The sequence below is a fragment of the Podarcis erhardii genome, assembly GCF_964252035.2.
Source record: "Podarcis erhardii genome assembly, chromosome: 4".
Classification (NCBI taxonomy): Eukaryota; Metazoa; Chordata; class Lepidosauria; order Squamata; family Lacertidae; genus Podarcis; species Podarcis erhardii.
This window is the reverse complement of record NC_138508.1, coordinates 81053903-81066333: the sequence shown is the minus strand read 5'-3', so window position 1 is coordinate 81066333 and position 12431 is coordinate 81053903. Positions and strand designations below refer to the sequence as shown.

Below are 12431 nucleotides of genomic sequence, written 5' to 3'. Positions count from 1 at the left end.
ACACATTACTAACGTCATTTAAAAAATAATAATAATAATGTAGCTTTATTTACACAGTACTATCTGGTCCTGAGTTGTTGCAACTGTTGGTGCCTTTTGATTTCCATGGCTACATTTGCATGAGTTTTAGCAAGCAAGGGTGCACCTGTATGACAGGATTTCAGACAACACTTCAAGACATTGTCCTACATGCCATCTTGCAGGGTCACTGAAAGCCCATCTGCGTATAAATGTCACCTGCATAGATTGATAAAACCGTGGTGTAAAATCTGACTATAAATTTATGCGAAAAACATTCTTCTTATTCACCGCTGTAGTCTCTTCAGTGGGAATTATCACATTTATTTCTGTGACTCCTGGGATACACACTGCAGAAAGGAATCGGAATGCTTAACAAAATGGAGCTATGCAACTATTTTACAAAACCAGACAAACTATTATTATTTGTAAATTCAATGTCTTTTTTTCTGCAGTCAACTATTTCAAAAGATGCTAAACAGAGGTCGCACATAGTGCATGAGGAAAGCAAACAAGCCACACCTAAGCATTTTAAAAACGTCCCATTAAATAAATAAAAGTTTCAATCCTCTCAGAAAAAAATGATTTTCTAGCCCTTCTCTGTTGTTTGAGCATACAAATACCACAAGATAAATGTTTACTGTTATTCAGTATTTAGTCAACCAATATCAGATACAAATGGTTGCAAAACACATTTTCAACTGTTCCAGCTACAGTAACATTTAACCAAAGGGTGTCAAAAGAAGACACAACTTTACAAAAAACAATTTTTTAAAAAAGTTTGCAGTTTTCTACAAGGCTTGGATCCAGCACAGTTCCACAAGGCAGCCTCGCCAGATTCTCGCATTTGCCCTAGCCTACTGCAGCCTTTGCCTGCCTGCTGTTTGAAAAGGTCCTATGGCAGTGCAGAGTGGCTTTGGGTTGGAGGAATAAGCAGGAAAGCCCCATTTCATTATAGCAGTCTCTTAAATACTCATGAGTACTCCCAACAGATTTGGTCTAAATTCACAGCCAGTTCCATCCTGCTCTAACAGCAACCAGCATCAATGGACAGCACATCTCCATTTAGGTCACAGCAGATTCAACAGACGGTAGACAGTGGAGGAAACGGGTTTTGCTTGCTGACAACAAGCTTTTGGTGCTGGTGCGATATATAGCCTTTGATGTGACCCTGGAACAGGAAAATGAATATTAGTATTGCGAAGGTAAAACCCTTTATAGACTTTTGCTGGAATGAGATATGTATTCAGTAAAGTGCACAGGGCTTCCAAACAATATCATCACGTTACAAAAGACATAGTTTTCATTTGCTACTTAAATGGTACGCTGTGTAGTTAATAGTGGATGAAAAGCCAGAAAAATGGCAAACCTTTTTCATTTTCTACAGAAAAGAAAGTGGGCAATGTGAGAAGCCTGCACAGGATAATAGACATCCTTTTGTACATGTATCGTGGTAGTTTGTAAAACCACTGCTAAGAAAATGCCCCTTGCGTAATACTTTAGTATTAGATTTATAAACTATTTGCACTGAATATCCATAAGTCTATGTATAGTCGTTGCATGCCACCATATATGCAAATAACTTGCCAGTGTTCATTAACGAATTGAGAGTTGGTGGTTTTATATAGGCCTGGTATGACAACATGTTTCTGCAGAATGGTTTCATTTGTTCATGATGAATGAAAAACCACGATGCTCACCATATATATGAGGTTAGCTAGAATGCACTGGACTTCATCCGTATCAACATCATTAACTTTCATGAATTTCAGGGCAACAAGAAAGGCATCTAAAGACAGCTGGTGAGTTCTGAGTAACAAATAGCTGAAAGAAGAACAAGTACACCTCAGTTATTGTAGCAAACCTAGATGCGAGTCCCACCATCTCTATCCTGTAAGTACCAATTCATATTTCTGTAAATGGGGGAGTACAAAATACTTTCTCTATCTGGGGAAACCATATTTGAGCCCCACCTAAAGGCCAAGCCATGCTAATCCAACCAATTATTATTTTTTCTCAGCAGAGAGTCAAAGCTGGGTGCAACCTGTTATAATATATGGACAAAGTTTTAAGGGGGAAATAAACTTCACTTAGTCACTAAAATCTCAAGCTTAGCTGCATCCATTGTGTCCTCCTTTATTTTTGAGGTGGGACAGAAACCTAAGGCTGTACTGAAAGCACAGGGTTAGGGGGCAAAATAATCTGGTTATGCCAGTTGTTCCTGAATCTGTCAACTTCTTTACCTTTTAAAAAAGGAACGAGAACAAACTTAATACAATGTAATTCACTTTTACTTCTTGCTCCTAACTTGATTTCTACAAGCTTTGTTCATATTCAGAGAAATGTTCCTAGAAATTTTTCCACGGTAACTAGCATCATGGCTACCAAAAGGGAGAGTCACCTAACAAAACAAACAAACATGGCAGCCTGGCTGAATCTTCGTATGCCAGCAGGACCAGAGGCAGAGTCAAGAGAAGGGTCAGAGTCAGTCTTTCCCCCATCCTGGACGGTCTTCCCTTTTCAAGTAAAACTTCCCAGGACTATAACCCAAATCTTAACAGGTAGATCTCAAACCAAGAAATGGATTTGAAAACCAATAATGGCTATTACATTAACAACTGCTTCCAGGAATATCTGGTACAGGTGTAAATCCAGGCCTACAAACAGGAAAATACATTTTTTAATCAGCACTCTTACAGTTAGGAAGAAGAGAAGAAGAAGAGTTTGGATTTGATATCCTGCTTTATCACTACCCGAAGGAGTCTCAAAGCGGCTAACATTCTCCTTTCCCTTCTTCCCCCACAACAAGCACTCTGTGAGGTGAGTGGGGCTGAGAGACTTCAAAGAAGTGTGACTGGCCCAAGGTCACCTAGCAGCTGCGTGTGGAGGAGCGGAGACCCAAACCCGGTTCACCAGATTACGAGTCTACCACTCTTAACCACTACACCACACTGGCTCTCTAATTATTAGGCCCTAGGTGTAAAAGGAACCAATTGCTCTGAAGGAAAAACTTCAGCTTGTTAATTTCCGCCATTCAAAATGTCACGGGACTCTGTTTGTTAACGAAAATGGCAAGAGGTAACATGATTCAAGCCAAGATGGTTTTTCCCTATATTTAACACCAGAAATTATTAACTCTAAGTACATATTCATCACAACTGCCTTTTCAGACAACATGAGTGATACTCTTCTTACACTTTCTTGAAGAGATTCCTGTAGGTGATGATTTTCAGCTTCTCGAGAATAAGGAAGATACCACAGCGAATGAAGAATGTCTCATGTTTCGCCAGAGCCTCGTTCAATAAAAGAAGGTTCCCTTCACTAGAGGAATTTAAAATTAAGAAGCGTTTTGAAAGGGCTTGTTTCAGGGCAGAAGCATACAGCATGTCCTTCCTACATATGGTACATAGACATAGGGAAGGATGTGGATGGCCTGGGAAAAGGAGAACTGCTTCTTCTGGACACAGTAGTTTTCTATGCAGTAGGGAAGGTTTTAGGGGAGAGGGAAGGAAGCTGAAGCCCTGTTGTGAATGTGGAAATCAGCTCATAAAAGGTTAGATTCTGTCAAAGAAATGAAACTTACCTCACAGCCTTTGTAACTTCAGCAAACTGCATGAGGTCATATTTTTTTAAAAGCTGGATCATTGGCATGTGGCCCTGAAATTAAAGCAAAGTCTGAAGTTGATTTGACAGCTTTAGGACAGCCTGCTCTTGAAGAATTCCAGCCCTCTGTTCTGGAATGGTTCTCAGCAAAGTTCCAACTGAGCCATTCTGCAATTTTCGCCATTGACTTGGTGATTCACCAAACCAAGCATAAACTACCAGGCACTGAATACACCTCTTGGTTTTGCTGCGAACTAGGAACTTTAAATGCCGATTAGTTATCAAGCATGTGGCTGGATTTCTCCATGGGTGGTGGCGGCAAACGTTCAGCTTGTGAGGTTACATGTTGTGCAGGTTCACCCTAGCCTATACTTGTCTGAACAGCCTGGTATACACAGATCGTAGTTACAAAGCGCTGGAGTATGCCAAAAGGATTTTGATATGTTCAGATGCCACTCACCAGTAACATTTTCACAGGCAGCAAATAAATTAAAATCATCCTTTTGTTTTTCTGGCTGGAGCGGTGGCAATGCTCAAAGGCAAAAGATAGATACTCTTCCGCTGAAAACACAGAAAGAAGATTAATGCCATGGTTGAACCCCATATTTACCAATGGTAAGGAAACACTTTTTAGAATAATGGTGTCAAAGCTACCTGGAAAATGTACACGGCTTTTTGTCCTTTATTTTACAGTTTTGCAAGTATTCACACTGAAATAAAACCAGCCTCCACCACTCCTTCCCCCACCCAAACAAAGTATTTATCATCATATTTGAGTGCGGCTTGTATATAATAAGTTTTATGGCATTTATTTCCACACTCACTGTCAGCTCTATGATATCAGCTTTCCTGAATTGCAATAAGCTTTTGCCTTCCAATGTTTGCCAGAAACTGAAGTGTTTGGGAAAGCAAAAGACTCTGACACACTGTTTTGGTTTTTTTAAGTATGTGACCTAAGTTGAATGAGAGCCGTTTTACTTATTTTCAGGTCATTTCACTCCTCCCCCCCCCCCAACAGATATAACTGAGGCTGGCTTAATGTGAAGCCAAACTATCTCTCTTTTTTCCTCCTACTTTGAACACTGAAAGTAGTATATAAATAAAACTAGAGAAAGAAAAATATGTATTTAAAAAGCTTACAATATTAATACAACTCCACCCACTTTAGTTTCAGGTAGACATTACCACAGAACTAGATTTAGAACATCAGCAGTGCTTTGGGGCTTTTGTGCATTCTCCCTTCCTTGGCTCTCTCCTGGACAATCCCCTTTTCTTCTTTCAGCTTCAGGGCTAACTATGGACAGTGTAACATCGACACAAACCACAGTTGGTGCAAACCCATTTCTAATCATGGCTGCCATTAACTATGGTTAATGAAACCACACGGTTCAGATGTAATACTAGCCATAGTTTCATCTGAAGCTGAAAGGTTGGGAAGGGGGTTTATGTCATTTTGCATTTCTTAGTACAGAAAGTCTGATGTGTAGAGATCTTTCCTATTCTACTTAATTCAAGAGGGTTCTGGAAGCTTCTCTGTGTGAAATAAACAAGCAGAAGGTTCATGGTGTTCGGGCTATTCCTTCAGAAAAGCTGAGTACAGCTGGTTTAAACTGGTTGTGTTCTCTCTTTCTGTCAAGGTCATGCTGACTATAATAATAGGCCAGATGGAGCCTGGGTTTCATTCTCTCTCTTTCTATCTCTTTTCCTTCTGGTGTGGTGTTCTATATCTAGTGTTAAGATTTAGTCAAACTATAAGTTTAAGTCTGCTGCAACTGGATTTCTTATAGACAGTGCCAATCCTGAATGTACTGGATTTGTGACCATTATGCTCATTTGCCTTCAGTAGCAGTAAAGCTCTGCTGGATGAAATGCCTCTGGTCTTTTTGGGGGGGATCCTGCAACGTGTTTCAGTTCTTACTCTGCTAACTATACATTGGAATCTACTCTGGATCAATACTGAGTAGAATTCAAATGACAGATTATAGATAGGAAAGAGTCTTACGCACCCACAGCACTCTTTCATGGGCAGAAGTGCATCTGCAGAGAGATTTAGCTAACAAGGCTAGCTAACCCACTCCTAGAACTTGTGGCTTGAAGATAGTTTGTCCCTTCACCTTAAACGCTATCTCACCAGTGCAACACGTCACATCACAATGGCATTACGGATAGATGCACCAACGCAAACTGCTTAAAACTGCACAAAACCACATCAATCCGCATAACACTTTTGGCAAGAAACCAATAAACCAGTACAGTACCTTGTTTAAAGTCACTGTCAAACATGGCTTTCCGTCCAACATAGTATCTGTATGTAACCCTCTGTGCCATACTGTATTCATCCTTAAGATTTGAGCTATCAATTGCTCTTATCAGCGGCTTGCACAGATGAAGCTTGTTGATCTGGAAACGAGTGTGACGTTAGCAGAGGGAAATCAACACAAAATGGCAGGATTGCTTTACGAGTTTGGTTCAAGGTCGTACCTTAAAATAAATCTTGAACAGCTGATTCACCAGAAACAACATGCCCCACTTCTTGGAATCCTCAATGCCAGCTCGACTATAAAAAAACATTAAAAATGCATCAGGATCAGATTGTATTTTAAAAGGCAGGATTTTTAAAAATACAAATAAAATCCTCTAAGCCTTTGATCCACTTTTTTGCAAACCGACAAAAACAACAGAACCTAACCAAGCTGCCACCTATATACATATACACATATATACAGACACACACGGGCTACTCCTGGTCCAATTTAAACAGCGCATTCACTTACGTGTCGCTGGCACATACTCGAAAACAGCTCATAAGGAGTTCTGCTGCTTTTTCCAACATGTCGCCAACTTTGCCTTTGCCTTTCTTTGCCAGCTGTTGGTCAGCCTATCGTGACACAAAGCAACCGAGAGTCAGTGTCATACTCCTACTGGCAGGCCTTTGTCTTTTCCTAACAGTAACCAAGACGAAGTGTAGAACTCAAACATGCATTCGAAAAGGATGAATCAAAACCTCCCCCCCCCCCAATCCTGCCTGTTGCAAACACACAGCTGCACAATCAAGGGTCTAACCATTTTGCTCTGAGCAGCAGACATCTTCAACATGTCATTAAACACTTCGTAAGCCAATTCTCTCCTCCCAACCACACGACCAACAAAATTGGATTGTCTGCAGTCAGAACAACTGCCCTGTAGGAAATGTCCTGCTTACACTGCAAACAAGACCCCAAGAACAATTTCTTTAACCAAATTTATGTATTGCTTGCGTGTAAGAAAACCTTAACACAATATGCAAAGCAAGCGCCCCCAAGGCAAGGCAAGGCGAGTCTCAGGATGAGCACAGAAAACCACCAAGGTTTTCCCCAGATCAGATAGGCCTTCACCACCACCACTCCCAGCAACCTCATTGGCACCCAGTAACTTAGTCACTAAAGATACTACTCACACTATTAGCAAAAATTCGAAGATCGAGGGCTACCGCATACATAATAGGCAAAGCCCTGGGAAAAAAGAAAATACAATATAACAATGCATACACCATATCCCAAGTCTAACAGCTTACAGGGCAGTTTTAAGTTTGCCCGCAAGCAAACCTGATATAGCCTTCAGAGATACCCCCTTCATGGTACTGTTTGATACCAGCTCCCCTACACCACGCTCCATCTTTTCTCTTCACATTTGTCCTTTCAATCCTTCTTGCTGGGGGCTGAGCAACCTTTGTTTTCATGATTTCTAATAGCCTTAGTTGGCCCTATGCACAACTAATGATGAAACATTTAGAGATGGCTTTAAATGCAATGGCATTTTGACCATCAACAGAAGAAATGGCATTTGCCTCTAGGTGAAAAGTCCGTTCTATTTAGCAACGGCATAGTTCTCATTAAATGTTTACCAGATACTTACCAGTTTTCCTCTTTGTGCGCTTGAAAGGCTCTCAGGAAAGATGTGCAAGGGTTACGGAAAATTAATACACAGTGATTTATACAATGATGTGTTCTTAAAGCAAACACAGACAATAATAATGGCAACAGCGACTGGGCAGCCTCATGGACCATGTATTTCAGTAATTCACTACAGATGTTTACCAGAGGGTGGCTGCCAGTAGCCAGGTTGTCTGTATCCAGGCTGAAGCTACCACACCACCAGAAGCTGCCACCAATATCACTTAGATATCTAAAGCAAGGAATGGATATAACAGCACTACCAAACAACAAATGTGGTTTTTAAGGAGAAAAGGAATTCCATCCACAATGGGGTGGCAATTATGCAGGTACCTCGAAGTTAGGTGCATCCTTCCCTAACTTGAACCTCTTCAGATGTTGCTGGACTACAAATCCCATTAGTTGATGAGAGTAATGGGAGTTGTAGCCAACCAACATCTGGACAAAACCAGGCTGGTGGGGAATATTGTTCATCCAGCCAGCAGCACAAATGTCCCATTTGTCCAGTTATCTAATGAAAGCCCAGCATCTCTCCATATCCTTCAGTTCAACATTATCTTCTCCCGGGAATGCAGCCAACAGCCCATATTGTCATAACACAGACTTGTTTATTCCTTAGACCATGCTGAAGGTTCTGAACTCAGAACTCCACAGCAGACTTTTAATGGAGTGAATCATAAAGGATATTGTACTATAACTGTCTGGCACTTGTAAGCTTCTACAAAATCGTGGTTGGCAACTGCGTAAGTACATCTATCAAGAGGAGAGACAAAGATTAAGATTCATGAGACAATAGCAAAGCTTTATACTATTTATTTTAGCTAGATTGATAAGGGCAATTATTTGCCTATTTGCTCAGCAAAAAACCCCCCATATCTACCCAGAGTGCTTACTTGCAAATACGTTTGTTTCAGCACTGAAGTCTAAAAATTTGTATTTGGCAACAGGTAATACTTGTTATTTCCCTCTACACTAAAAAGATATTTGAGCAGAATATGAAAAGGTAACACATTTTATTTTTTTACTTTCCAGCTTACAGACTGCAATCTTGTACAGACTGAATAAAGCAGGACTGATTTTCAAGTGAGCATACACAAAACCTGGTTACACATTATACAGAGCTCTGGGGCTGATTTTACTATCACTGCTTCCAATGCTTATGTCCCTCCATTTTGCACTGCACTAAGTTCAATGAGTCTTACTCCTAGGTAAAATATGCATACAACTTGTAGCTTGAATCTTCAAGAATTCAAGCCATAACCCTCCAAAAAGTTTTACCTTAAGTGGGCAGCAAACATTTCATCATAGGGTGGTTCCAGCACTTGCTGACATTTTTCTTCTGGAGATGAAAGCTAATAATAAATTAAATGCAATGAGAAATGTGATACCTTGTTACATGCAAAAGAATGTAACAAAAAGGGCTAGATTTAGGGGAAAGAAACCACCAGGGGAACAGGGCTTGTTGGACACTGTGCAATCAATTACTGACTCAACAGCGTGAAAAAACAACAGCAGGAGTTCTTCATTCACAAAGCTTGCAATAGTGGCCTGTGTGGCCAATTGGCCTACTGCGCTAACATTTTAAAATTGGCCTATTGAGCTAACATTTTTAAAATTATCTGTGAGAAAATTTAGAACGTCAGTGCATATTCAATAAATGGTGTGCATATGAGGGAAAGTGATCAGATCCATGCAAACACATTTATTATAATATGTGACAAGAAAAAAATATGCATGTAAATCAAGTTCATAAAGTACAATAAAAGACAATGTATTCAAGAGCTGAACATATGGGCAGGGCTGCTGAAGATCTTACTATTTGGTCTATGGCTTGCCTTAGTAATTAAGGTTTTATTTTTGTGGTTCTTATTTAAATACAATACTTAGAGAGATTCGTTTTTAATTATCTTGCTTAAAATGTGGAATTGTTATTAGTAGTAATATTAGTGGTATTGTTTGGTACTGAATGCAGAATTTGCATCACTCCAATTCCTTTTTGTAGGGATAAGTAAACTACATAGTTGAAATATGAAGCCGGTTATAAATTAACTAACCAAAATAACATAACAGAATGCAATTATTTTACACTGGAAATGGTTACAACAGAAATTACCTTTTCAGTACAAATACAGCAGAGCAGTTGAGTTCCCTTAATGTAAATGCTAAAGATTTTCATACTTATACATGTTTACTCAGAATAAACGCCCACCATGTACAGTGGGGCTTCCTCCATAGTGGCACTGTGGTCTAAACCACTGAGCCTCTTGCTTGCCGATTAGAAGGTGGGTGGTTAGAATCTGTGCAACGGGTTGAGCTCCCATTGCTCTGTCCCAGCTCCTTCCAACCTAGCAGTTCAAAAGCATGCCAATGCAAGTAGATAAATAGGTACTGCTGCGGCGGGAAGGTAAATGGCATTTCCATGCGCTCTGGTTTCCATCATGGTGTCCTGTTGTGCCAGAAGCGGTTTAGTCATGCTGGCCACATGACCCACAGAACTGTCTGTGGACAAATGCCAGCTCCCTTGACCTGAAGCAAGATGAGTGCCGCAGCCCATAGTCATGTTTGACAGGACTTAACTGTCCAGGGGTCCTTTACCTTTATCGTTTTACTCCATAGTAAACATGCTTAGTAAGCCCCATTCAGTTCCACTAGTCTTACTTGCAGATAAAGTGTATACAGGATGGCAACCCAAATCTCTTACCTGAAGTCTAGGATTTGCAACATGAGGATGTTTAAATGACACCAACTCTGCACAAAACAGTCCATCTCTGCTGTCAATAGATTCTAACACCTGTAATAGGAACACACACACAAAATATTATAGAACAAATTCCCTAGCCATACCCACAGAAGCAGTAAGAAATATTCTCATTCCTTGTTTTGTCAATTGCCATTTTGGTGAAAAAGCTAGGGAGGAGAACCTGGTACCCTCAAGATGTTGTTGGACTTCAGCTCTGATTATCCCTGGCCAGCAGTCATGCTGCCAGCAACTGACGGTAATTTGAGTCGAACAACATCTGGAGAGTGACAATTTCCTAGTGCAAGAGTGGGGAAACCTCCAAGTTTCACTGCAAGGGAATGTGACATTCATTCTTGCACCAATGCAGAGACCAGCCTTCTATATCCCCAGCAGCTAAAAGAATACCAGTGAGCAATGGGTGATTTTAGTAAGGCAAAGAAAGGTAAATATGTGAAGAGACTTTGTGCCCAGTCAATTAGTTTCTAATAAGAGTTTTAATGGCTAGCTCAGTTGATTAGAGTGTGGTGCTGATAAGGCCAAGGTAGACATGTCTACTCAGAAGTAAGCACCACTGAGTTCAATGGCACTTGCTTCCAAATTAGGATGTGTAAGATTCAGCACAAAAGTGTATCACTTACCTGTTGCAGATATTGATTTATACTGATATGTGCCATTGAAAGGGTGTTGCTCCAAAGCAAGTAAGCACCTTATACTGAAAACAAAACAAAACAAAAAGAACACTATGAATCATGATGACAAATAGTTATTCTGTGGACCAGACTGGGGAAACTATCCTCAACCCTCCTCAAATGTTTGAAAGCTTGGCTAAAAAGGGGTGGGATAATGGATGTGACTCTTGCCTTTGCACAGCAGGCTATGTTCCAGCTAAATTAAAATTCAGATGTTGCTATATACATAAGACTTCTAGATAGAAAGAAAAAGCAGAGAAACTGGAGAGAATATGATCCACCCCAGGATGTGATAATCTATCTGACGTGGAAGCTAGAACCACAACATTCCAAAAAGGAACTCTGCACATGCTCAGAAGTACATTCAGAAAGGAAGGAAGGAAGGTTTGGGGCACTTGAAAGGCTCAGACATTTATTACGAGAGAAGCTTTGCAAAGAAAAAGGCCTTGCGGGTTTCAGGGTTGGAGAGCGATGAACTTTCTTGCCTGATCCCGACGTGCAGCGCCCCAGAAGTCCTCCACGCTGCACACCGAGCATGCGCAGAACAACCACTCCATCGGACCCCTCCCCCGCGAGCCCCTTGTTGACGACCTACCGCCGAGTTTCAGCACACGCAACTCCTAGACGCGTCGCTTCGGCGGTTCGCGAGGAGGAAGCCCAGCAGTGAAGAGTCGCACCGACAACGATGCGTTAGCTTAGAAAAAAAAAAGAACTTCCTTTCCGCCGAGATCTTACCCCTTCGCGGATTGGCTTTCGCCACCTCAAGGCTCCACCTACTCCTCTCTGCTCACGTGACATGTTCGGCCATACAACCTGCGTCGCGGCTCCTCGCGAGGCCGGCAGAGGTGGGTGGGCGGGGCCTCCGCTCGCGTTCACCTCAGATTGAAGGGGGCGGGGCCTCACCAAAGCCTCCTATTTAAATCGCAACCGGCTCAGGGTTCGTTTTAGGGGCGGGGAAGGATTTTATCCGAGTTAAGGCGATATAAATGACAGGATCAGGGGTGCTAAATTCATCCCGTTCTGTTGTTCCATTTTTGTTGTTGCTGTTCCGCCCTACCTTCTAGGCATTTGCATATAATCTTTATATGTACGTAGAAAATCACGTGCCATCTCTATACCTATTTATACAGTAGAATTGCAATTTGCAACAACCAGCGGCCCAGACTCTCGAGCAAACTATCCAAACCCGTGTTCAGTCTGTGAGAGTCTCATGCAAACCTGACTACAGTCCACATGTAATCATCTAATCATATTTATTTATATGCCGCCCATCTGTCTGGGTTACCCCAGCCACTCTGGGCCGCTTCCAACAAAGCAAACCACAAATGTGGAAAGCAGCAAATGTGGTGGTGCATGTTTACCAGAAGTTAAGTCCAACTGATTTCAATATGACTTGCCCCCTTCAAAGGGCAGCCCTACATGCTGCACAAGTAATGAGTGAAGTTGCAA

General features: G+C 41.3%; 1 protein-coding gene across 3 annotated transcripts; it reads right to left on the bottom strand.

The window, feature by feature from the left end:
• Positions 1-321: 321 nt before the first annotated feature.
• On the bottom strand, positions 322-11753 carry PCID2 (PCI domain containing 2). Of its 3 annotated transcripts, none has more exons than XM_081858235.1 (15): positions 11578-11753; positions 10932-11005; positions 10255-10344; positions 8832-8905; positions 8241-8306; positions 7516-7557; positions 7058-7112; positions 6396-6499; positions 6103-6178; positions 5880-6021; positions 4082-4182; positions 3602-3675; positions 3214-3339; positions 1719-1842; positions 322-1189 (listed from the first exon to the last, which is right to left on the bottom strand). In XM_081858235.1, exons 2-15 carry the CDS (start codon positions 10965-10967, stop codon positions 1100-1102), a joined length of 1200 nt encoding a protein of 399 aa, XP_081714361.1. In that variant the 5' UTR covers positions 10968-11005; positions 11578-11753; the 3' UTR covers positions 322-1099. The 3 variants fall into 3 exon arrangements, with proteins under 3 accessions (XP_081714361.1, XP_081714362.1, XP_081714363.1); XM_081858236.1 differs by lacking the exon at positions 11578-11753 and adding an exon at positions 11468-11542; XM_081858237.1 differs by lacking the exon at positions 11578-11753 and adding an exon at positions 11402-11443.
• Between the last annotated feature and the right edge of the window lie 678 nt (positions 11754-12431).